The sequence below is a fragment of the Hyperolius riggenbachi genome, chromosome 6 (assembly GCF_040937935.1).
Source record: "Hyperolius riggenbachi isolate aHypRig1 chromosome 6, aHypRig1.pri, whole genome shotgun sequence".
NCBI lineage: Eukaryota > Metazoa > Chordata > Amphibia > Anura > Hyperoliidae > Hyperolius > Hyperolius riggenbachi.
This window is the reverse complement of record NC_090651.1, coordinates 5,833,353-5,857,438: the sequence shown is the minus strand read 5'-3', so window position 1 is coordinate 5,857,438 and position 24,086 is coordinate 5,833,353. Positions and strand designations below refer to the sequence as shown.

At 48.1% G+C, this 24,086-nt stretch overlaps 2 protein-coding genes across 2 annotated transcripts in view; both read left to right on the top strand.

Annotated features, from left to right (window-relative positions):
* Positions 1 to 24,086, top strand: part of PEX14 (peroxisomal biogenesis factor 14) — a 218,625-nt gene that overhangs the window by 33,636 nt on the left and 160,903 nt on the right. The window lies entirely within an intron of this gene.
* Positions 12,308 to 15,331, top strand: LOC137520633 (uncharacterized). Its single transcript, XM_068238784.1, has 2 exons — positions 12,308 to 12,588; positions 12,943 to 15,331. The coding sequence occupies exons 1-2, from the start codon at positions 12,324 to 12,326 to the stop codon at positions 14,991 to 14,993; spliced, it is 2,316 nt and encodes a 771-aa protein (XP_068094885.1). The 5' UTR covers positions 12,308 to 12,323; the 3' UTR covers positions 14,994 to 15,331.

Sequence of the window (24,086 nt, the reverse complement as noted above, 5' to 3'; positions counted from 1 at the left end):
CAGGAAGCCCTCTGCATTGCCTGGGCAATGACAAATAGCACGCTATATCAGAGATAGCACGCCTTATCAAAGTTTGCACGCCTTATCAGAGTATCATAGCGAGTGCTACAAACTTATGCCTGCTAATTGGCAATGTCACTCGTCCTGCCCTGAGCCCCTGCAGGTTCGTAGCGCTCGCTATCCTACTCTGATAAGGCGTGCTAACGCTGATAAGGCGTGCTAACGCTGATAAGGCGTGCTAACGCTGATAAGGCGTGCTAACGCTGATAAGGCGTGCTAACGCTGATAAGGCGTGATATCGCTGATAAGGCGTGCTAACGCTGATAAGGCGTGCTAACGCTGATAAGGCGTGCTAACGCTGATAAGGCGTGATATCTTTGATAAGGCGTGCTTTCTCTGATAAGGCGTGCTATTTGTCAATGCACGGTTTAGTAAAGCCACCCCCAAGTGCGTTTTTAAGCGCTTTTAAATGCCAGTGCTTTGAAAAGCGTTTGGCTTATGTATTTGAATAGGATGGAGCACACCAGAGCGATGGGATTTTTCTCCTGTCCTGCAGCATTTCTGCTGATTTCTGAGGCGATTCAGCCTGGAAAATCGCTCTGAAAAGCGCTAGATCAGAGCGGTTTTCCAAGCATTTTTGTTACAGAAGCTGTTCAGTTCCAGCTCTACTGTAACAAAAAATAACAAACACTACACCAAAATGCTCCAAAAATCGCTAGGCATGATTAGAAAATTGCTAGGCATGTGCCTAGAGTCACCTAGGAAAATCACTTTGTGATTACGCCTGCGCTTTTTGGTGTTCACTGGCCCTTAGACCGTACTGACCAGAAGGATCAGCAGGACTGCTAGGCAACTGGTATTGTTTAACAGGAAATAAATATGGCAGCCTCCATATCACTATCACCTCAGGTTCCTTGTATTGGTGCCCATACATGGTACAATTTCTTTCATTTTTTTTTTATTAGATAATTTCATTTGATTATTCCATTAGATTGAATATAAAGTTTTTTCCAACATGTCCAATCGGATTTTTATTAAAAAAAGGGATAATTTTTAATTTTTCTTGATGGGGAAAATAGAGATTATTTTCAGCTTTCATTCGATTCAGTCATTTTGGTTGAATAAACAGGAAAATGTAACATTTTGATTGTACAGTGTATGGGCACCATAAGCATGATCGTTTCAGGAGATCACTTCTGCCTCTAGGCCAGGATCCCGCTCTGTGCCATAATTTGTATGCGTTACAGCTGCAGCGTTGTAGTTTGCACTGCGTTATATATTAGTGGTGAAGAATCGTATTATATGGTTATGTCATCCATTCAAAACATCTTCTGTGTCTACCATCTGTAATTAATACTACTCGGTTTTGTTTTTAATGTATTTATTTTTTATTCAAAATCTTCAACGCTTAAACTTTGTTTTGCTTAAAGTGATCAACTCCCAGCACAGTAATGTTGGGCAGCCTCTGTCGGTGTGGGACCCAGGAGCTTGCAATCTAACAGGAAGTGCGGCGTCCTGGGAGCAGATTTGGCCTCCTGCTGACTCTCCTTCTTGCGGCGCCTGTTAGCTTGATGACTAATTAATCAGTCATTTATAGAAAATCCTGAGAAAGCTGTGAAAGCCACAAACACTTCTGCGTGCCTCGTCTAAGGATAATTAATAGGAGATGTTTGTGCTGCTGCCTCTAACTCTCCGCAGACCTCCTGCTGCTCGCGGGTTAAATACGGCGCTTGTGTTGTGAAAATAAAATCATTTCCACTTCCTGATCCGCTGTGCACAGAATTCTCTCCCCGTACCACCTGCTGAAAGTGAACGGTAAGCGTGCGAGGCTGCGTCCGCCACACCTGCTGATGGTGAACGGTAACAGTGCCAGGCCACGTCCGCCACAACTGCTGAAGGGTAACGGTAACAGTGCGAGGCCACGTCTGCCACACCTGCTGAAAGTGAACGGTAACAGTGCAAGGCCACGTCCGCCACAACTGCTGAAGGTGAACGGTAACCGTGCAAGACCACGTCTGCCACACCTGCTGAAAGTGAACGGTAACAGTGCTAGGCCACGTCCGCCACAACTGCTGAAGGTGAATGGTAACAGTGCGAGGCCACGTCTGCCACACCCGCTGATGGTGAACGGTAACGGTGCGAGGCCACGTCCGCCACAACTGCTGTAGGTGAACGGTAACCGTGTGAGGCCACGTCTGCCACACCTGCTGAAAGTGAACGCTAACAGTGCGATGCCACGTTTACCACACCTGCTGAAAGGGAACGGTAACAGTGCGAGGCCACGTCTGCCACACCTGCTGAAAGTGAACGGTAACAGTGCGAGGCCACGTCTGCCACACCTGCTGAAAGGGAACGGTAACAGTGCGAGGCCACGTCTGCCACACCCACTGATGGTGAACAGTAACAGTGCGAGGCCACGTCTGCCACACCTGCTGAAAGGGAACGGTAACAGTGCGAGGCCACGTCTGCCACACCCACTGATGGTGAACAGTAACAGTGCGAGACCACGTCTGCCACACCTGCTGAAAGGGAACGGTAACAGTGTGAGGCCACGTCTGCCACACCCGCTGATAGTGAACGGTAAGAGTGCGAGGCCACGTCTGCCACACCTGCTGATAGTGAATAGTAACAGTGCGAGGCCACGTCTGCCACACCCGCTGATAGTGAACGGTAACAGTGTGAGGCCACGTCTGCCACACCTGCTGATAGTGAATGGTAACAGTGCGAGGCCACGTCTGCCACACCCGCTGATAGTGAATGGTAACAGTGCGAGGCCACGTCTGCCACACCTGCTGATAGTGAACAGTAACAGTGCGAGGCCACGTCTGCCACACCTGCTGATAGTGAACGGTGAGAGTGCGAGGCCACGTCTGCCACACCTGCTGATAGTGAACGGTAACAGTGCGAGGCCACGTCTGCCACACCTGCTGAAAGTGAACAGTAACAGTGCGAGGCCACGTCTGCCACACCTGCTGAAAGTGAACAGTAACAGTGCGAGGCCACGTCCGCCACACCTGCTGATAGTGAACGGTAACAGTGCGAGGCCACGTCTGCCACACCCGCTGATAGTGAACAGTAACAGTGCGAGGCCACGTCCGCCACACCTGCTGATAGTGAACGGTAACAGTGCGAGGCCACGTCTGCCACACCTGCTGATAGTGAACGGTAACAGTGCGAGGCCACGTCTGCCACACCCGCTGATGGTGAATGGTAACAGTGCGAGGCCACGTCTGCCACACCTGCTGATAGTGAACGGTAACAGTGCGAGGCCACGTCTGCCACACCCGCTGATAGTGAACGGTAACAGTGCGAGGCCACGTCTGCCACACCCGCTGATGGTGAACGGTAACAGTGCGAGGCCACGTCTGCCACACCCGCTGATGGTGAACGGTAACAGTGCGAGGCCACGTCTGCCACACCCGCTGATGGTGAACGGTAACAGTGCGAGGCCACGTCTGCCACACCTGCTGAAAGTGAACAGTAACAGTGCGAGGCCACGTCCGCCACACCTGCTGATAGTGAACGGTAACAGTGCGAGGCCACGTCTGCCACACCCGCTGATAGTGAACAGTAACAGTGCGAGGCCACGTCCGCCACACCTGCTGATAGTGAACGGTAACAGTGCGAGGCCACGTCTGCCACACCTGCTGATAGTGAACGGTAACAGTGCGAGACTGTGTCCGCCGCACCCGCTGATGGTGAACGGTAACAGTGCAAGGCCACGTCTGCCACACCTGCTGATAGTGAACGGTAACAGTGCGAGACCACGTCCGCCGCACCCGCTGATGGTGAACGGTAACGGTGCGAGGCCACGTCTGCCACACCTGCTGATAGTGAACGGTAACAGTGCGAAGCCACGTCTGCCACACCCGCTGAAAGTGAACGGTAACAGTGCAAGGCCACGTCCGCCGCACCCGCTGATGGTGAACGGTAACGGTGCGAGGCCACGTCCGCCACAACTGCTGTAGGTCAACGATAACCGTGTGAGGCCACGTCTGCCACACCCGCTGATAGTGAACGGTAACAGTGCGAGGCCACGTCTGCTACACCCCCTGATAGTGAACGGTAACAGTGCGAGGCCACACCTGCCACACCCCCTGATAGTGAACAGTAACAGTGCGAGGCCACGTCTGCCACACCTGCTGAAAGGGAACGGTATGAGTGCGAGGCCACGTCTGCCACACCTGCTGATAGTGAACGGTAACAGTGCGAGGCCACGTCTGCCTCACCCGCTGATAGTGAACGGTAACAGTGCGAGGCCACGTCTGCCACACCTGCTGAAAGTGAACGGTAACAGTGCGAGGCCACGTCTGCCTCACCCGCTGAAAGTGAACGGTAACAGTGCGAGGCCACGTCTGCCTCACCCGCTGATAGTGAACGGTAACAGTGCGAGGCCACGTCCACCCCACCTGCTGATAGTGAATGGTAACAGTGCGAGGCCACACCCGCTTTAATTGCATCATCCGCCCAGGAACTGTAATTGGGAATCTTGTACATTCGCTGCATCACGTGTAGCGGCTGCTGCAGTTTTTTTCCAAGACACTAAACCGCAGAAGGGGCTCCTCCCCACTAGATACTACGCAGATCTATTTGCATTATTTTTAATGCGTTTATTCTCAGCTGTGGTGCATTTTTCTAGTTAGTGTAGAAACTTCTCCATTACTTCTTCTCCTGGGGGGAGGGGGTGTTATTTTCCCCCCAAAGGCCTTTCTTTTTACCCATTACCCTCCATGCATACTGGGATTGCCCAAGATAGTTGAGTCCTGCCAGCGTGGGGATCCTCAGTATGAAGAGTACCAGCACACATGGTAGTTGACATTGGGGTTGATCCCGCCCCTTGTGCCATGTGAAGGATGAGGACCTTATCTCTGCCTCTGCCTAATCCGTGTGGCATTGTGGCAGACCAGAACGATATTGGGATGGGGGAAGGGAACATTTTAATCAAGATTTAATGAAGACCCCTGCATGATTAGACAGCATGGGGCACTTAAGAAAAATTACAGTACGGGGCATACATTCTTTTTTCTCTGTCTGTGTTTGTAAGCGTGTGTCTTTTCCCATTTAACTTTGTGGAATTGGGCAAATTGTACTACGTCCCCCTATGTCAAACTCAAATACAAAGTGGGCCGAAACTGTATACTGGGACCAAGTCGCGGGCCAACCTCAATGTCTACTGGACACCATCCTCCCTTATAAAGTTCAGAGGTATCTAATGGCCCTCTCCAACCCTCATACAGTTCCCTGGTGTCTAGTGATCCACCTCCCTCCCCTACACAGTTCCCTGGTGTCTAGATGCCTCCACCCTCCCCTAAACAGTTCCCTGGTGTCTAGTGGCCCCTCCCTCCTCCATACAGTTCCCTAGTGTCTAGTTGTCCACCTCCCTCTCCTATACAGTTCCCTGGTGTCTAGTGGCCCCTCCCTCCTCTATACAGTTCCCTGGTGTCTAGTGGTTCTCCCTCCTCCTATACAGTTCCCTGGTGTCTAGTGGTTCTCCCTCCTCCTATACAGTTCCCTGGTGCCTAGTGGTCCACCTCCCTCCCCTATACAGTTCCCTGGTGCCTAGTGGTCCACCTCCCTCCCCTATACAGTTCCCTGGTGTCTAGTGGTCTACCTCCCTCCTCTATACAGTTCCCTGGTGTCTAGATGCCCCCACCCTCCCCTATACAGTTCCCTGGTGTCTAGTGGTCCTCCCTCCCCTATACAATTCCCTGGTGTCTAGTGCCCCCTCCCTCCCCTATACAGTTCCCTGGTGTCCAGTGGCACCCCTCCCTCCCCTATACAGATCCCTGGTGTCTAGTGCTTTCCCCCTACCTCCCCCATATGGCTTCCCTGGGGATCTAGGGCTTCACCTCCAATATAGCTTCCATGATGGTCTAGAGTGGGCCAAACATAATGCAAAGTGGGTAAACCACTTGAGGGCCACATTGAATGGCTCTGAGGGCCAGATTTGGCCTGCGGGCCGGAGTTTGACACGTATGCCCTATACTGAGGGTGGATAGATTAAAATAACATTTTGGAGTCTGTGCAATCGAGGAGCCAGAAAGAAACTTTTAGGACACACTTCTATTAAGAACTAGAAAAAAACTCAGAAGTGAAATGCCATTTGCTTGTCTCCTGGAGTTAGTCGATCTCTGCTCTGTACTCCCTCCTTTGAGGCACGTACACCCACTAGATAAAAGACGGGGGGAAATGGCCGATAACTACCTTTTGGCCGATGATCAGTCACTCATCTAGTGTGTGTACAGCAGCCACCTAACCTCGTTGTAGGAGCTGGCATGTCGGAACCACTAAGCAGCCCTGATCACATTGTTGTTATTCCCCGGAGCCCGTAGAAAACCGCTCCGTTATGCGCCATTTTTTTGGGGTGGACATTTCTTTTTTGCGACTTCACACAACATAGTTTACCAAAAGTTCGTTAAACAATGTTTAAAGGCGTCAGATTACGCCCGGCGATTGTTCGTTTTGAATCACAGTCCTAACAGATCACTTTGCGGAAGATCGTCAAGGTTTAGCTTAAAGAGGAACTCCAATGAATATAATGTAATAAAAAAGTGCTTTATTTTTACAATAATTATTAGTCAGTTATTATTAGTCAGTGTTTGTCCATTGTAAAATCTTTCCTCTCCCTGATTTACATTCTGCCATTTATCACATGGCGACATTTTTACTGCTTGCAGGCGATGTCAGTGGAAGGAGATGCTGCTTGCTTTTTTGGCAGTTGGAAACAGCTGTAAACCGCTGTTATTTCCCACAATGCAATGAGGTTCATAGACAGGAAACTGCCAGGACCATGGTCCTCAGTTTCCTGTGGGAGGGGTTTCACCACAAAATCAGCCATACAGCGCCCCCTGATGATCCGTTTGAGAAAAGGAATAGATTTCTCATGGGAAAGGGGGTATCAGCTACTGACTGGGATGAAGTTCACTTCTTGGTTACGGTTTCTCTTTAAGTCTATGGTCGATTTTGAAAAATGGATTGGGGAACGATTGTTTGTGAGCTCAGATTCCACTAACCACCTCTCCGTGGGCACCAAGCTGAAGTCCAGTAAGCGGACAGCCTGGTGGACTCGTCAGAAAGTCGAGGACTTTAATACAGTTTTTTTTCCTCACACAGCCTCGTTATTGATCTTCAAGGGAAGAGTATTTTTGGCAGCAGTTATGAATGGTTGGCGAAGTGCTGTGGATGATTTATATTTACTTACAAATCACACTGTTTTTCCTTCTTTCTTCTAAACCACAGCTTAAGTTTGTGATTTTCACACCATTTTCTCAAACAAACTCAAGTGGTTTTCATGGAGCTGGGGATACCATTTTGTGGGTGAGAGCAGTCGTCTGTAGTGTGTTGCTGCCAGCCCCTTTAATAAAATACAGACATGAGTTTGTACCATCAGCTATAGTCAGAGAGTTTAAGAAACCTGCTTCATCTCTCACTTTATCTGCATTTATTTTATTACTAAGGAGCCTTGGAATATGTTCCCAACTGGTCTGGCCCAGGCCTCTGCAACATGGCTGTCCTCCTGCCCAGGCCTCTGTAACACGGCCGTCCTCCTGGCCAGGCCTCAGCGACACGGCCGTCCTCCTGCCCGGGCCTCTGCGACACGGCCGTCGTCCTGGCCGGGCCTCTGCAACATGGCCGTCGTCCTGCCCAGGCCTCTGCAACATGGCCGTCGTCCTGCCCAGGCCTCTGCAACATGGCCGTCCTCTTGCCCAGGCCTCTGCGGCATGGCCGTCCTCCTGTTCAGGCCTCTGCAACATGGCCGTCCTCCTGCCCAGGCCTCTGCGACATGGCCGTCGTCCTGCCCAGGCCTCTGCGACATGGCCGTCGTCCTGCCCAGGCCTCTGCGACATGGCCGTCCTCCTGCCCAGGCCTCTGCGACATGGCCGTCGTCCTGCCCGGGCCTCTGCGACATGGCCGTCCTCCTGCCCGGGCCTCTGCGACATGGCCGTCCTCCTGCCCGGGCCTCTGCGACATGGCCGTCCTCCTGCCCGGGCCTCTGCGACATGGCCGTCCTCCTGCCCAGGCCTCTGCGACATGGCCGTCCTCCTGCCCGGGCCTCTGCGACATGGCCGTCCTCCTGCCCGGGCCTCTGCGACATGGCCGTCCTCCTGCCCAGGCCTCTGCGACATGGCCGTCCTCCTGCCCAGGCCTCTGCGACATGGCCGTCCTCCTGCCCAGGCCTCTGCGACATGGCTGTCGTCCTGCCCGGGCCTCTGCGACATGGCCGTCCTCCTGCCCGGGCCTCTGCGACATGTCCGTCCTCCTGCCCGGGCCTCTGCGACATGGCCGTCGTCCTGCCCGGGCCTCTGTGACATGGCCGTCCTCCTGCCCGGGCCTCTGCGACATGGCCGTCCTCCTGCCCAGGCCTATGCGACATGGCCGTCCTCCTGCCCAGGCCTTTGCGACATGGCCGTCCTCCTGCCCAGGCCTCTGCGACATGGCCGTCCTCCTGCCCGGGCCTCTGCGACATGGCCGTCCTCCTGCCCGGGCCTCTGCGACATGGCCGTCCTCCTGCCCGGGCCTCTGCGACATGGCCGTCGTCCTGCCCGGGCCTCTGCGACATGGCCGTCGTCCTGCCCGGGCCTCTGCGACATGGCCGTCGTCCTGCCCGGGCCTCTGCGACATGGCCGTCGTCCTGCCCGGGCCTCTGCGACATGGCCGTCCTCCTGCCCGGGCCTCTGCGACATGGCCGTCCTCCTGCCCGGGCCTCTGCGACATGGCCGTCGTCCTGCCCGGGCCTCTGCGACATGGCCGTCCTCCTGCCCAGGCCTCTGCGACATGGCCGTCCTCCTGCCCAGGCCTCTGCGACATGGCCGTCCTCCTGCCCAGGCCTCTGCGACATGGCCGTCCTCCTGCCCAGGCCTCTGCGACATGGCCGTCGTCCTGCCCGGGCCTCTGCGACATGGCCGTCGTCCTGCCCGGGCCTCTGTGACATGGCCGTCCTCCTGCCCAGGCCTCTGCGACATGGCCGTCCTCCTGCCCAGGCCTCTGCGACATGGCCGTCCTCCTGCCCAGGCCTCTGCGACATGGCCGTCCTCCTGCCCAGGCCTCTGCGACATGGCCGTCCTCCTGCCCAGGCCTCTGCGACATGGCCGTCCTCCTGCCCGGGCCTCTGCGACATGGCCGTCCTCCTGCCCGGGCCTCTGCGACATGGCCGTCGTCCTGCCCGGGCCTCTGCGACATGGCCGTCGTCCTGCCCGGGCCTCTGCGACATGGCCGTCGTCCTGCCCGGGCCTCTGCGACATGGCCGTCGTCCTGCCCGGGCCTCTGCGACATGGCCGTCGTCCTGCCCGGGCCTCTGCGACATGGCCGTCGTCCTGCCCGGGCCTCTGCGACATGGCCGTCGTCCTGCCCGGGCCTCTGCGACATGGCCGTCGTCCTGCCCGGGCCTCTGCGACATGGCCGTCGTCCTGCCCGGGCCTCTGCGACATGGCCGTCCTCCTGCCCGGGCCTCTGCGACATGGCCGTCGTCCTGCCCGGGCCTCTGCGACATGGCCGTCCTCCTGCCCAGGCCTCTGCGACATGGCCGTCCTCCTGCCCAGGCCTCTGCGACATGGCCGTCGTCCTGCCCGGGCCTCTGCGACATGGCCGTCCTCCTGCCCGGGCCTCTGCGACATGGGCTTTTAGTATTGATTGTCAATGCAGCTTGACTTCAGTGGAGTGTGAGATTATTTTTTTTTGTGTGAAATCTAAGGTACTCGTATAGAGTATAAGAACCAGGTGTTCCGGGATCTCTTCCGATTTGAGCTTGCTTGTTTTTTTTTTATGCTTAAAGGGGACCCAAGGTGAAAATATACTGATGAGATAAATGATCGTATCTATCCTCCTACTCCTAAAATGACTTTTTCCCAGAACGTCTCAGGACAGCAACCCTGAGACATGTCTCCCTCCACATTCACTGGACAGGAACTAGATTAAACAATTTGCATAATTAGGTAGGCAGGGCACACACATGTATATATATATCGTTATGTCCTTACCCCCTCAGTTGTTTTCCTGTCCAGCAGGATGCTAGATGTAGGGGGTAAGGCTGGCCACCCATGTGAGTCCACAGGAGCCGCGGCTGGTGTGATCCCCTTTGTCGGCGCTGGCTAGTTGTCTCAGCGCGGGGTCATGCTACACGCACTGGCCTCTCCCCCTGTGCTGTGTTCGGAGGACAAGCGGCGTCTGAATCCGGAAGTTGCCCGCCCCAGGGTCACGTGACTGGCGCCTCACGTGACCGGAAGTCGGAAAGCCGGAAGCAGGAAGTTCCTGACCCGGCGTGCGTTCCAGCGGCCATTGCAGCATGGAAGTCAGCGTCTGCTGACACATCACACTCAGCTGCAGGGGATTGCCTGGAGGAACGCTAAGGGGATTACTACAGCAGGTAGGAATTAACGTTTGCATAATGCAAGAAGGGTTGGGCATTAAGCAATTATTTAAATCAGCTATTAAGCTGATGTCCTAGTCTCACTTTGTGTTTGACTATGGAGGCTGCCGGTGGATCTTCCTCCCAGGGCTCTGTGGAGACAAGTTCCGTACCCTCTCTGGTATGTAACATTGTGGTAATTGTTTACATATCCCTTAGGAGGGTTATTAGGCTTGGCTGAGCTAATGGCTGGTATTTATTTGTTTTATTACAGCCTAAAATGGAAAGATCAGATTCCAAATCTGGGTCAAGACAAGACAAAGCTGATAAGCCTGACAAGCCTGATAAACCTGATAAAACTGACAAGACTACACCACATGCTGGTTCTAAAGCAACACATAAATCGGGGAAAAAATGTGCTATATGTGGAAATTATATGTCATCCTCTTCAAAAGTATTATGCCAAGATTGTACTAAAAAGGTGGTTAGAGAAGAAACCCCCACTATGTTAAAGGAATTAAAAGGATGGATTAGATCTGAAATTTCGTCTGCTGTGCAGACTATCAAGGTTCCAGAGGTTGCAGTATCTAATGTACAAATGCCTTCAGTGCCTGCAGCAGTCTCTGCAGCCCCGGCAGTATCAGATATCCCAGGTCCTTCAGGTTCAGTTCCCATAGGGGACCCTACTTTAAAAAGGAAAAGGAAAGATGACGATTCTGAAGATTCAGAAATGTCAGAAGGGGAATTGGATATTTCATCTCTGGAAGAGATACCCTCAGAGACTGAAAAATCTGCTGAAAAAACTGTAAAGAATCAGAAATTTGCTTTTTCCACTGACTTTATGAAGGAGTTATTGGCAGCCATGCATGAAGCCATGGGTATTACTATAGAGCAAAAGACTTTATCTCCATTAGATCAGATGTATGAAACATTGTCAGAACCCCAAGTGACTTTCATCCCAGTGCATAGTAGTCTTAAGGGGATTATCAGGAAAGAGTGGGATAATCCAGATAGGAGGGCTTTCTGGCCTAAATCACTAAATAAAAGATATCCTTATAGCCCTGAAGACCAAAGGTTTTGGGGGACTGCACCCAAACTAGACCCATCTCTTTCTAAAGTATCCAGGAGATCAGATCTTCAATTCGAAGATTTTGGTAGTTTAAAAGACCCTATCGATAAGAAAATGGACAATATTTTGCGGAGGGCATGGGAAGCAGCATCTTTAAATTTCAAACCCTCTATTGCATCTACAGCGGTAGCAAGATCTTTAAAAATTTGGTTAGTAGAAGTCCAGTCTCAGATAGCCTCAGGGGTATCTAGGGAGGAACTTTTGAATTTTTTCCCAAAAATTTTACATGCAACAAACTATCTATCAGATGCAGCTGATGATTCAGTCAGACTCACAGCAAGAACCACAGCCCTAGTTAATTCTGCCAGAAGAGGAATCTGGGTGAAAACATGGCAGGGAGATACCTCATCTAAATCAAAATTGTGTAGTATTCCATGTGAAGGGGGCTTGTTATTTGGAACCAAGTTAGAAGAAACACTTGAGAGGTCCGCTGATAAAAAGAAAAATTTCCCATATAAAAGAAAGATTTTCCGCCCTAACCGTTCCTTTCGTGTTTCAGGGAAAAGCGAACAGGAAAACAAGGGGAACCAGAGAAGAAGATGGATTCCCAACAAGTCCCAGCGTTCCAAACCCAGTACTCCATATACCTCTACAGGTCAACCAACAAAACAATGACGCCAGAATTCCAGTGGGGGGCAGACTAGCTCATTTTTTCGAACAGTGGCAGTTAAAGTTCGAAAACAAGTGGTTACTGAACATTATTCTCCAGGGGTACAAGATAGAGTTTATAGCCCCACCACCATCTCAATTCTGGGTGACCCCTTCCCCAAGAGCTCCAGTTCAGGCCCAGGCCCTCCAGTCAGAAGTAAGCTTACTATTGGAAAAAAGGGTTATACGGAGAGTCCCAAAATGTCAAGAAACACTGGGGTTTTACTCCCCAGTCTTTCTAATAAAGAAACCTCAAGGGAGTTACAGGTTCATCTTAAACCTAAAAAGGCTAAACACCGCAGTAAGATACAGAAAGTTTCGGATGGACAACATCCGCTCAGTATTGAACCTACTACAAGACAGCTCCTATCTGACATCATTGGATCTAAAAGATGCGTATTTGCATGTGCCGATTCATCTGGAATCACAACAGTTCCTGAGATTTGCGGTGGTGTTAGAAGGAGAGGTAAGACACTTTCAGTTTGTCGCCCTTCCCTTTGGGTTATCATCGGCTCCATGGCTATTCACAAAAATCATGGCAGAAGTCTTGGCAGGGCTTAGGCTTCAGTCTGTTCAAGTAATATCTTACCTGGATGATTTACTTATCTGGGGACCTTCTGTTGAGTTAGTGGGATCCCAGACTCAGTCCACCATAGACTTCCTTCAGACATTGGGGTGGTTAATTAATTGGGAAAAATCGTCCTTTCAGCCTCTCCAAAAGATGGAATTTTTGGGGTTTGAGATATGTACTACAAATAAGAGACTTTTTCTACCTGACAAAAAATCTTCCTTGTTGTTAAAGTCTGTTTTCTCTTTTCAGAGTCTGAAAACAATATCCTTGAGGAAAGCGATGGCCTTATTGGGCACAATAACCTCATCTTTCCCTGCAATACAGTGGGGTCAACTCCACTCCAGAAGTCTCCAGAGTTGGATCCTATCAAAGTGGGACAAGCATCTCTCCTCCCTGGACAAGAGAGTGATGATTCCTTGGAGTGTCAAGCAGTCACTACTGTGGTGGACGGAGCCACAACATCTGTCAACAGGGAATCTTTGGGAGTTTCCAACCCAGTACATCATAACAACGGATGCGAGCTCTTGGGGATGGGGAGCGCATCTGGACTCTCTGACAGCTCAGGGACAATGGTCAAGCCGGATCAGCAACAGGTCTTCGAACAGCAGAGAGCTGCAAGCAGTCTGGGAAGCCATACTGGCATTCAAAATACATATATGGAAAACCCACGTGACGATACGTACAGACAACAGTACAGTGGTGGCATACATAAATCACCAGGGAGGCACAAGAAGCAAGTCACTGCAACAGCAGGCGTCAAGGATTCTGCATTGGGCAGAACGCAATCTCAAGTCTATAAAAGCGGTTCACCTGAAGGGGACACTAAATTGCCTAGCAGATTACCTGAGCAGATGCAGTCTGTCCCAGGACGAATGGAGTCTCAACGACCGGGTGTTTCATCAGTTGACAGAACACTGGATTGTTCCTCAAGTGGATTTATTCGCCAGAAAGAGCAATGCGAAATGCCGGATGTTTTGCTCTCTTTGTCCCCAAGACGAACCATGGGTAGTAGATGCCTTCTCGATCAGCTGGAGCCATCACAGAATGTACATTTTTCCGCCTCTACATTTGATTTCCAGAGTACTGAACAAAATCTATCGAGACCAGGCGGAAGCAATCTTGATTGTCCCGTTTTGGCCAAAAAGACCGTGGTTTGCTCTGCTACAACGATTAGCTACGGATCATCTGATCCTTCCAGATCAAGAGGACCTGTTAACTCAGGGACCAGCGGTGCATCCCAATCTGAGCCTTCTTCATCTTTCAGCATGGAGCCTGAATGGCGAATACTGAAAAGTAAGGGATTTTCTAATAGGTTATCGGAAACACTGTTACAAAGCAGGAAGAAGGTGACGCGCCAAATATACTCTAAAGCCTGGAGGGTATACAACAATTGGTGTGAGGCGAATTCTAGAGATACTGGTCATTCCAATTCAGTTTTAGAATTTCTTCAAGATGGATTCCAGAAAGGTCTAAGTAGTAGTACATTGAAGGTACAAGTTTCAGCATTAACAGTCTTTCTTGACAGAAAATTGGCAGAGGAAGAAGATATCATCAGATTCTTCAAAGCACTCAGGAGGATTCGACCTACAATCCATAGTAGAGTGCCATCTTGGGATCTGAACACTGTGCTACAGGGGCTATGTGAGCCACCCTTTGAACCATTAGTGGATAGTTCTGATAAACTTTTAACTATCAAAACTGCTTTTCTTCTAGCAATAACGTCAGCCAGAAGAGTGGGGGAATTGCAGGCATTGTCAATTCTCGAACCATATTGTGTTATAAGTGACGACAGAATTACACTTCGTCTAGATACCTCCTTCCTACCTAAGGTTGTTTCGAAATTCCACAGATCTCAAGAAATTTTTCTGCCTTCCTTTTGTAATAACCCTTCCAATCAGAAGGAACAGAAGTTACATTGCCTAGATGTTAGAAGATGTGTTCTGGAGTATCTTCAGCGCACTAAGTCCTGGAGGACTTCCAATGCATTATTAGTATTATTTGCCGGAAAGTTCAGGGGTAAACAGGCCTCAAAATCAACCATAGCCAGATGGATCAAGCAGGCTATATCTCTATCTTATGCTCAACAAGGCAAACAGCTGACTTCGGCGGTCAGGGCTCATTCTACCAGAGCAGTATCAACTTCCTGGGCAGAGAGGGCAGGAGCATCAGTTGAGCAAATTTGCAAGGCAGCCACCTGGTCAAGTCAGAACACCTTTGTGAGACATTATAGGCTAGATGTATTGTCTAGTGCCGACTTAACGTTCGGCAGAAAAGTGTTGCAGGCTGTAATCCCTCCCTAAATATTATTTCTTGTTTTTCATCTCAGGGTTGCTGTCCTGAGACGTTCTGGGAAAGCCCAAAATTACTTACGGTAATTTCTTTTCCAGAAGTCGGAAGGACAGCACCCTTACTACCCACCGCTATTCTTATTAAAAGTTATTGGAAGCATCATTATGTGCGGAGTCTTTTTTATTAACTGAGGGGGTAAGGACATAACGATATATATATACATGTGTGTGCCCTGCCTACCTAATTATGCAAATTGTTTAATCTAGTTCCTGTCCAGTGAATGTGGAGGGAGACATGTCTCAGGGTTGCTGTCCTTCCGACTTCTGGAAAAGAAATTACCGTAAGTAATTTTGGGCTTTTAGGATCTCCGTTTTTTTTCTTTCTGTGGATCAGCTAAAAGAATGTTTAAAGTTGTATTGTTTATATGCTGACACAGTCTTTCAGTTTCCCATAAACTAAACACAAAGGGAGTGAGAGGCACCCAGGAGTGTATAAAAATGAGTTGAATACAAAGAACGACAAATTTAATGTATACAAAAATAGAATTTAATTTTTAATTAGAATTTTTAATTAGCCTGTGCTTATTAACAGTTCATTATGTATATACTGTATATATCTATATCTATATATACACTCCCCTAAAGGATTATTAGGAATACCATACTATTACGATCCTAATACTAACCAAGAAAACATTCCCCACACCATTACACCACCACCAGCCTGGACAGTGGTAACAAGGCATGATGGATCCATGTTCTCATTCTGTTTACGCCAAATTCTGACTATCGAGACTCATCAGACCAGGCAACATTTTTCCAGTCTTCAACTGTACAATTTTGGTGAGCTCTTGCAAATTGTAGCCTCTTTTTCCTATTTGTAGTGGAGATGAGTGGTACCTGGTGGGGTCTTCTGCTGTTGTAGCCCATCCGCCTCAAGGTTGTGCGTGTTGTGGCTTCACAAATGCTTTGCTGCATATCTCGCTTGTACCGAATAGTTATTTGTCAATGTTGCTCTTCGATCAGCTTGAATCAGTCTGCCCGTTCTCCTCTGACCTCTAGCATCAACAAGGCAGTTTCGCCCACAGGACTGACGCATACTGGACGTTTTTCCCTTTTCACCCCATTCTTTGTAAACCCTAGAAATGGTTGTGCGTGACAATCCCAGTAACTGGGCAGATTGTGAAATACTCAGACTGGCCCATCTGGCACCAACAACCATGCCACACTCGAAATTGCCTAAATCACCTTTCTTTCCCGTTCTGACATTCAGTTTGGAGCTCAGGAGATTGTCTTGACCAGGACCACACCCCTAAATGCATTGAAGCAACTGCCATGTGATTGGTTGATTAGATAACTGCATTCATGAGAAATTGAACAGGTGTTCCTAATAATCCTGTAGGTGAGTATATATATATATATATATATATATATATATATATATATATATATATCTATATATATAAATTTGTGTGTCGTTATTGATGTAAGCCACCTCCCCCTTTTTTATCTTTTGTTTTAGCTTAGTCTTATACACTCCTGCGCACCTCATACCCCATTGTGCTTGTTTCCCTCCCTGTGAGGGCGGAGTCTGGTCACCTCATGGCTGACGCCACATGTCAGGATCTAACTGCTGTTTTTCAAGAGTGCGACCATTACCACCCTCTCTGGACCCCGGAGTCGGGTGGGGTTTGTGCCTCTCCACCTGCTTCCAGCGGTTAGTCGATCTCTAACCCCTTCCTGACCACCTAATGACATCGAGAAGATGGCAGCCCCAGGACCACCTAACGCCGCTCAAGGTCGGTTGGCGGGGATTTGCAGGGAACGTGCATGCGCGATCATTCACTGCCGGTGACGCGGAGCTCAGTGTTCAGCCTGATAGCCGCGATCGGACAGAAAGGCTGTGTAACTGCTGAAAACAGCCGTTATTTACATATACAGCGCTGCGATCTCCTGCAGCCCTGTACGGGGACAGCTCTGTCACTGAGCCGCCCCCTCCAGTGACTGTGACAATGATCGCCTCTCATAGGCTGATGCCTAAGAGGAGCTCATCGCGCTGATAGGCTCTCTGGGGGGAGGGAGGGTGTTAATCCAAAACGTTGCAGCAGCAATCAGATGCCACCAACAGAAATCTCTGTTTGTGGCAAGAAAAGGGGGCAAGATTAATTTGTACGGCCCTGCAGCGATCTTTTAAAGCGGCACAGCGCTGAATTGTAAAAAATGGTCTGCTCACTAGGGCTTTAAGCCCGTGGCCTGTAGTCCTCAAGCGGTTAATTTCACCTAAATTTCAGTTTAATATACTGTGACGTACTGCACCATTCGGGCTCCCATTGTCTCTGTTTTCTTCTCAGGGTACGTTGCTCACCTTTCCACACTGTAAAACTATATGAACTATTGACATGTTTTATCTATCCCCTGCACTCAGAAGCTGTTCTCTTCCAGGAAAGTGTTTTATGGCTGTAGTTCTTTATAAGTGAGGGTTGTGCTATAGTCCCCGCCAGATCCTGACTAAAGTGAAACTTTCACCTGCAAAGCTAAATGTTTAACTCTTTCAGGCAGAAAAATAAGAACAGGAACAGGGCCTGGTTGTTTGTATGATTGTCACCGTACATACACACATCTATCTCATCATGTCACATGTCACTTTGGATACCCTTTATGGGACAATATAGGTCTCTGAATATTGTCAGACTGGCACCTGAGGCCTTGAGGGTCTCGGTGATGGTGGCATGACACCTCACTCTTAAGACTTTTTTTTTCTTAATTTTTTGTAATGCCTCTAGCTTGCTTGAGATTTTGCAGCAGTGTTAGTGAGACTTCAATTTTATCCACTTTCTGGCTCATGAAAAACTTCCTCCTTCCTCCCCAATCCCTGACTCACACTGGATGCTGTAAAACACGTGGGGTGTTATATGAAGCTGTCCTGACCCTTCTGGTATGTGAGGTGTAAATCCTTGTCCTGACATATGTAGACGCTCCACACAAGCATGTTTTGGGGGCTGTAAAAATGTTGCGAAAACCTCGGTGTAAACTACTGTAAGGCCCTCCGAGGGGTACCTGGCAGATGATTTGATTGGACAGAAATGTTGACCCTGGGAGAATTCCTCCTTAAAGGACCTCTGTCGCGAAAATCTTAAAATGTAAAATATATGTAAACATATACAAATAAGAAGTACGTTTCTTCCAGAGTAAAATGAGCCATAAATTACTTTTCTCCTATGTTGCTGTCACATACAGTAGGTAGTAGGCAGAACCGACAGGTTTTGGACTAGCCCATCTCCTCATGGGGGTTTGTCAGGGTTTTCTTTTTTTTCTAAAGCACTTAGTGAATGGCAGTTGCTCTGTCCAACTGCCAAAAAAAGTGTACGGTGAGCAGGGAGGCTGGCCAACATCTATGTATAAATCTTTTCCTGGGAGTGTCTTTATAAAGAATAATGGCCATGCTGAGAATCCCCTATGGAGAGATGGACTAGCCCAAAACCTGTCGGTAATGTCAGATTTCTACTACTTTTTGTAAGTGACAGCAACATAGGAAAGAAGTATTCTATGGCTCATTTTACTCAGGAAGAAACATACTTTTTATTTCAATGTGTTTACATGTATTTTGAATGTTACTCTTTTCCTGACCGTGGTCCTTTAAGCGGCGGGGAAAGTTGCGCGCAGTCTGGGTGACCCCTCTCATGTCTGCCCTACTTACACTTCTAGCTGCTGCCGGACAATTTTCGTAGGGATGACTTATATGTTCAATTATAAACTTGTAATTAAAGTCCAGTAATTTGAGTCGCGTATTTTATTTATATTGAGGAATTCAGAAGTGCTGCATTTCTGTTTTGCGGAGCTGGATGTGGGCAGAGCTGCTCACGCTTTTATTTGTATAATACTGCCGGAAAATGGAGAAGCTTCAGGTGCTGCTTCCTGTTTCCTGCAGGCGACATTCATGTAACAGATTTGTGGAGATGAAAAGTCCTTTATCTCACTAATATTATAAATGGGAAAGTTCGGATGTTTGGATATTTGTTACTCGATCACACAACAATGGCTGAACGGATTTGAATGAAATTTGGCACACACATAGTACATTACCTGGAATAAAGTATAGGATACTTTTTATCCCCATAACCAAAAAGTGGGCGAAGACAAATACACATTTCACTGGGAAAAAGTAAACTGCAGCCATTCTTACACTGTTACTGGCAGGGTTCTCACACTTTGCACAGTTGGTCACTGGGTGACTGGGATTAATATTCATAAAAGTGGGTGAATCAGAATTCACCTGTTGATTTTCAAGGGGAATATTTCATTGCTGCCATTCTTGCACTGTTAATGGCACAAGCTTCAAACCTGGTACAGTCGGTCATCGGGTGACTGGGGTTCAATTCAGAAAGGGGGGTGGAGCCATAAATAGCCAATCAGATTTGTTTCATTTCGATGCAAATTATTGATGCCAAAGACCACAAACTTGGTCATTGAGTAATTGTGTGTTAGGGTTAGAAAAAGTATGCGGAGCCAACACCAGCCAAATACATACCTGGGCAACGCCGGGACATTCGTCTGATAAAGTTAGCATTGCTGGTAGATGCGGTGGAATACTGTGCAAGCCCAGTATGGTCTGTGCCTGCGCAGTATGCTCCTGGTCACATCAGCGGGAGCGAGGACACGGCAACGCAGGCGCAGTGGTTTTCCGACTTTAAAGTCTGAAATTTCAGAAGTGAACCGTAGGCGGGGCCGGAGCATCGGTGAGTGGCTGCGCGGGCACAGGATGTCTGCGGGGGACCATTAGAAGCCCCAGGTAAGTTCAACTCATTTTCCCCCGACCCCCCCTACAGTATCCCATTAACTTGAACTAAGCCTGTGGTCTTCCATTTCCTCAATATGTTCCGAACTGTGGAAGCAGACAGCTGATATCTTTGAGACAGCTTTCTGTATCCTTCCCCTAAACCATGATGGTGAACAATCTTTGTCCTCAGGTCATTTGAGAGTTGTTTTGAGACCCCCATGTTGCTACTCTTAAGAGAAAATTAAGAGGAGAGAAACTTACAATTGACCCCCATAAATATTCTTTCTCATAATTGGATTCACCTGTGTATGTAGGTCAGGGGTCACTGAGCTTACCATGCCAATTTGAGTTCCAATAATTAGTTCTAAAGGTTTTGGAATCAAAATGACAACAGTGCCCACATTTATGCACCTGTCTAATTTTTATTTAAACCATTATTACAACTTTAAACTTAATTTCACTTCATTGCACTTCTCAAATATCACGGTGTGTGTCTCCTATATGATATTTTTTATCGTAACAGCCAACGATTTATACAGGAAAATTATGACGATTAACAAGGTTGCCCAAACTTTCGCATCCCACTGTACTAGAATGCAGTAAAATATTCAGGATACCCACTTTATTCTGGTTTCAGCATCATAAATGCTTCCTATATCTACATAGTGCTGTATGTTTTTATATAGCCACTCCCTCCCAATGATGGTTAGCCTAGGCTGTTTAGCTATGGGGAATTCTCCTTCCAGAGCATTTTGGGACACCAGATATTTATTTTCACTGGATTCCAAACTCTAAGAAACTAACATTCCGTTAGAAGCTATGTAACTGTCAGGTTAGCTGCTCCCAGCCCCTCCTCCTGAGTTTCCTGTTTGCATGATAAGTAGTAGCAGATTTGCATATGATTTGTATCTGAATTGAATGCGAAGTGTGCAGAAAATCTATTTAGGTGCTGCACACTGGGCTGGTGGTCATTTTAGATGCCGCCTTAGTTGTATGTGCTGGCGTTCTCTTCGCCGCTTAACATTCCGCAGAGCTGCTCCTGACAGCATTAAATATGTGATAAATTACAGGATGAGGAAACATTTTACAACGGGCACGCACTGACTAATTTAACTGAATATATAAAAAAGCAATATTAATCATTATTTTATTTTCACTACGGTCCCTCGTTCATTTAGGAATGAGCAAAAAGGCCTCCCTGCGTTTCCTCCACACCCGTTAAAGCTGCTAAGTAGTGGTATTGGTAAATTAACCGTTTTATTACCGTCACTCGTTACAGAATTTGCATCAAATCGTATTTATTGAGATTGGCCTCAATTCACTAAGATCATGCTGGAGATAATAAGGCAAGAGAAAACTTACCTCCACACAGTGAGAGAGTTATCTTATCTCTTCTTTCCTTATGTTACCTCCTCTGTAGTTAATTTACCTCTTCTGTAGTTACTTTCACACGCAGTTAATTAACAGCCTGTCTTTAACTTTAGAATTCTGGAGTTATTTTAAGGATTGGAGAGTTAACTTAAAGACAGGAGAGTTAACTTTAGGTTTGCCTGAGGTAAAATGTTTCCTGAATACTACATGCCTCATCACCATGGTAACAATTCTAGAAATGTTATTAAAGACAGGAGATAAGCTTAGTGAATTGAGGCCATTGTCTTACGGATCATCCCTGATAGGCTCCTCCTTTCGTTCCTTAGCTGGATTTTTATTGGTTGCGGTTGTTGCCTTCTTCTTGGCCATGCGTCTCTCATCCCAGCAGGTAAACGGCCTCTGTGGACTGTGGATACTTCAAGAGCCTTTACAGGCAGAAGGGAATAAAACTCTAACCTTGGCGTTTGCCTAGCTGTATATTTTGCTCTCTTAGTTTATAATGTGAATAATGCCCCAGAAAGTGCTGTTATGCTTGAAGCCCCTTCGCCGGGCCCGGGGGCCGCCCCGCGTGCATTGCTGCCGGGGTAAATCTGCGAAAGCGTCGGCCGCAGCAGTTCCTCATTGCGGGAGATGGAAGGGCCGCGGCGTTTTAAAGTAAATAACCCAGAGAACGGGGGTGAGTAACTCAGCATTAGAGGCAATCGGATCTCCCTGGCTGGATATTAATACTAATTCATTGCCGGCCCCCCGCTGTGCGTGTTATTTGTTTAAATTGGGAGAATCCCACTGCGCGGTTCTACGCTCACCACGGAGACGCTCGCGCTGCCTAATTATTTAACATTACAGGCTGATAGGAGCGGGAACCATTAAAGAATGGTAATGAGAAGCAAAACGGCACTAGATTAACCTTAGAAAGGGCTGCGTCAGCCGGAGCCGCGTGCTCTTAGCAGTATCCTCGTGTACGGCCGGACGAGCGTGGGGCGAAGGTCGCCAGAAGAGGGAACTCTGCCGCTTCGCACGCCGCTGTCATCTGCTAATACTCCTCCATTCACCCACAGCAAATCAATCACCTTCACAGGGCTTCACCCAACTTCTCTATTCAAGTAATGCCTCCCTTCCTGTGGATCAGCAAATATACTATAAGGCTCACTTCACGCGTGACGCTATCCATATGCAAATTGCATATTTTTTGTAAATTCGCATTCATTGCACACCTAATGCAAGTCACGTTTGTTATGTTTTTTAATTTGAAGTTTCGTAAATCCGATTTTTATGCCGAAAAAACCTACACGCATGCTTTTTTCCAGAACAGACACGCGCATTGCATACTACGGAAATGCAAATTTAATTTTTGCATACGAATATAAAGTTCACTTCATGAATTTTCACAAATGTTAAAATGCGCATTAAAAATGCCAACAAAGAAAATCGGCTCTCAAAAAAAACACAAAATGCAGAATCGCAAATGTGAAAAACGTCCAAAATCGCAGGGATAAGTGTGAAGGCGCCCTCGTACAACAAAAAGGCCTGTTACTATCTAACCCGCTATATACTGGCTAGATAAAAGTTGTTAGGAACGTATGGCCCACTATTAGCTGTACGTATGAATTCGCCGCCGGGAGACTTGGGTGCAGGATACAGCCGATATATGGCTGATCCTGCTGCTGCACACGTTCCGGCGGTGTTAATTACTGTTCCCCCTCCAGGTCCACGTGGATGGTGGAGAGTTACAATGTTTTAAAAGTAAGTTAAGCTCCGTCTTCTGACGGCACCAAAGTTACTCACTGTCCGCCGATATAACCATAATTCCTATTACGGCCTATGGTGGGGCCGGCTGCGCCCAAATCTCCTGTGCTGTTTTAACAGCGCTCACACTATTGGTTGTCAGATGTTTGTTGAAAGGCATTGTGAATATAAAGCCATCGCTTATCGCCAGGGCTGTATATTTGGTACAAAAATCATCCGACGACTCCGTTTATGAAACCACCGTCTCCGACTCCAGGTACCCATAATTGCTCCGACTCCTTAGTTTTTACAAAGGTATGGTTGCTCCCACTCCGACTCCACAGCCCTGGTTATCGCGTACGACAAATTAACTATCCTGGCAGGTCCATTTGGGCGATGATTGTTCACGCAAGACCATGTATACGAATATTGTTAGATCACGGATGACAGTTGGCGCATGTACGATTGCACAGCTTCTCTGCTTGTGGTTGACATGTCTGTCCCTGGCGAGTTCACCAATTAGTTCTGTCTTACACCCTAAACTCCTCCCCCTCCAGCCCCCAGTGCCTGAAACATGTCAAGATGACATCATTGTGCAATCCAAAAGGCTCCGCCTCCTCCGCACAGAATCTTTCCAAGAATCAAGGATTCAATCTTTTTTTTGTTCAGATTAATCTATCATGATAAAAGGACATCTGTCTTTTTTTCAACTCAAATAACTGTTTAAATGCAAATCTAATTGTATTATTATTTTAATATATACATGATTTTCTATAACCAGTGATGCAGGTGTGTTTCCCCATGTGTCTGTGCTCGGAGTCGCACCTTAATGTGGCGCAGTTAGTTGCGTCTGAGAGTGACCGGCCCCCGATAATGCCCCCTCCCCCCTCAGAACACGTCAGATTTTCCCCCTCTTTGCTGTTTTCTTCCTCTCGTAGCCTCCCAGGAGGTAACCTGGACCCCAGCCACATTTCAGCACAATTCATTCTGTGTCAGTTTAATAAATGCACTACTTAAATTATGAAATTACAAAAGAGAAAAAAAAAAGAGAATGCACTTATTCAGACTCTAATACATTAAAAATAAGGCATTAAAACTCCAGCAGCTCTTTTTTCTGTTCCAGAATCAATAATGAACAGGAAGAGATGCAGACATTAACAGCCACAGACATCGAATGTCTAAGACATAAATTATCCCGGGAAAAATGCACAGAAGCCTTGAATAATGTAAAT

Bases quoted from the DNA above. Each gene is read 5' to 3' on its own strand.
- LOC137520633 (XM_068238784.1), top strand. From the start codon at position 12,324: ATGTCAAGAAACACTGGGGTTTTACTCCCCAGTCTTTCTAATAAAGAA. The intron at 12,589-12,942 runs GTAAGACACTTT...TTCTCTTTTCAG, and splicing joins CGGTGGTGTTAGAAGGAGAG to AGTCTGAAAACAATATCCTT.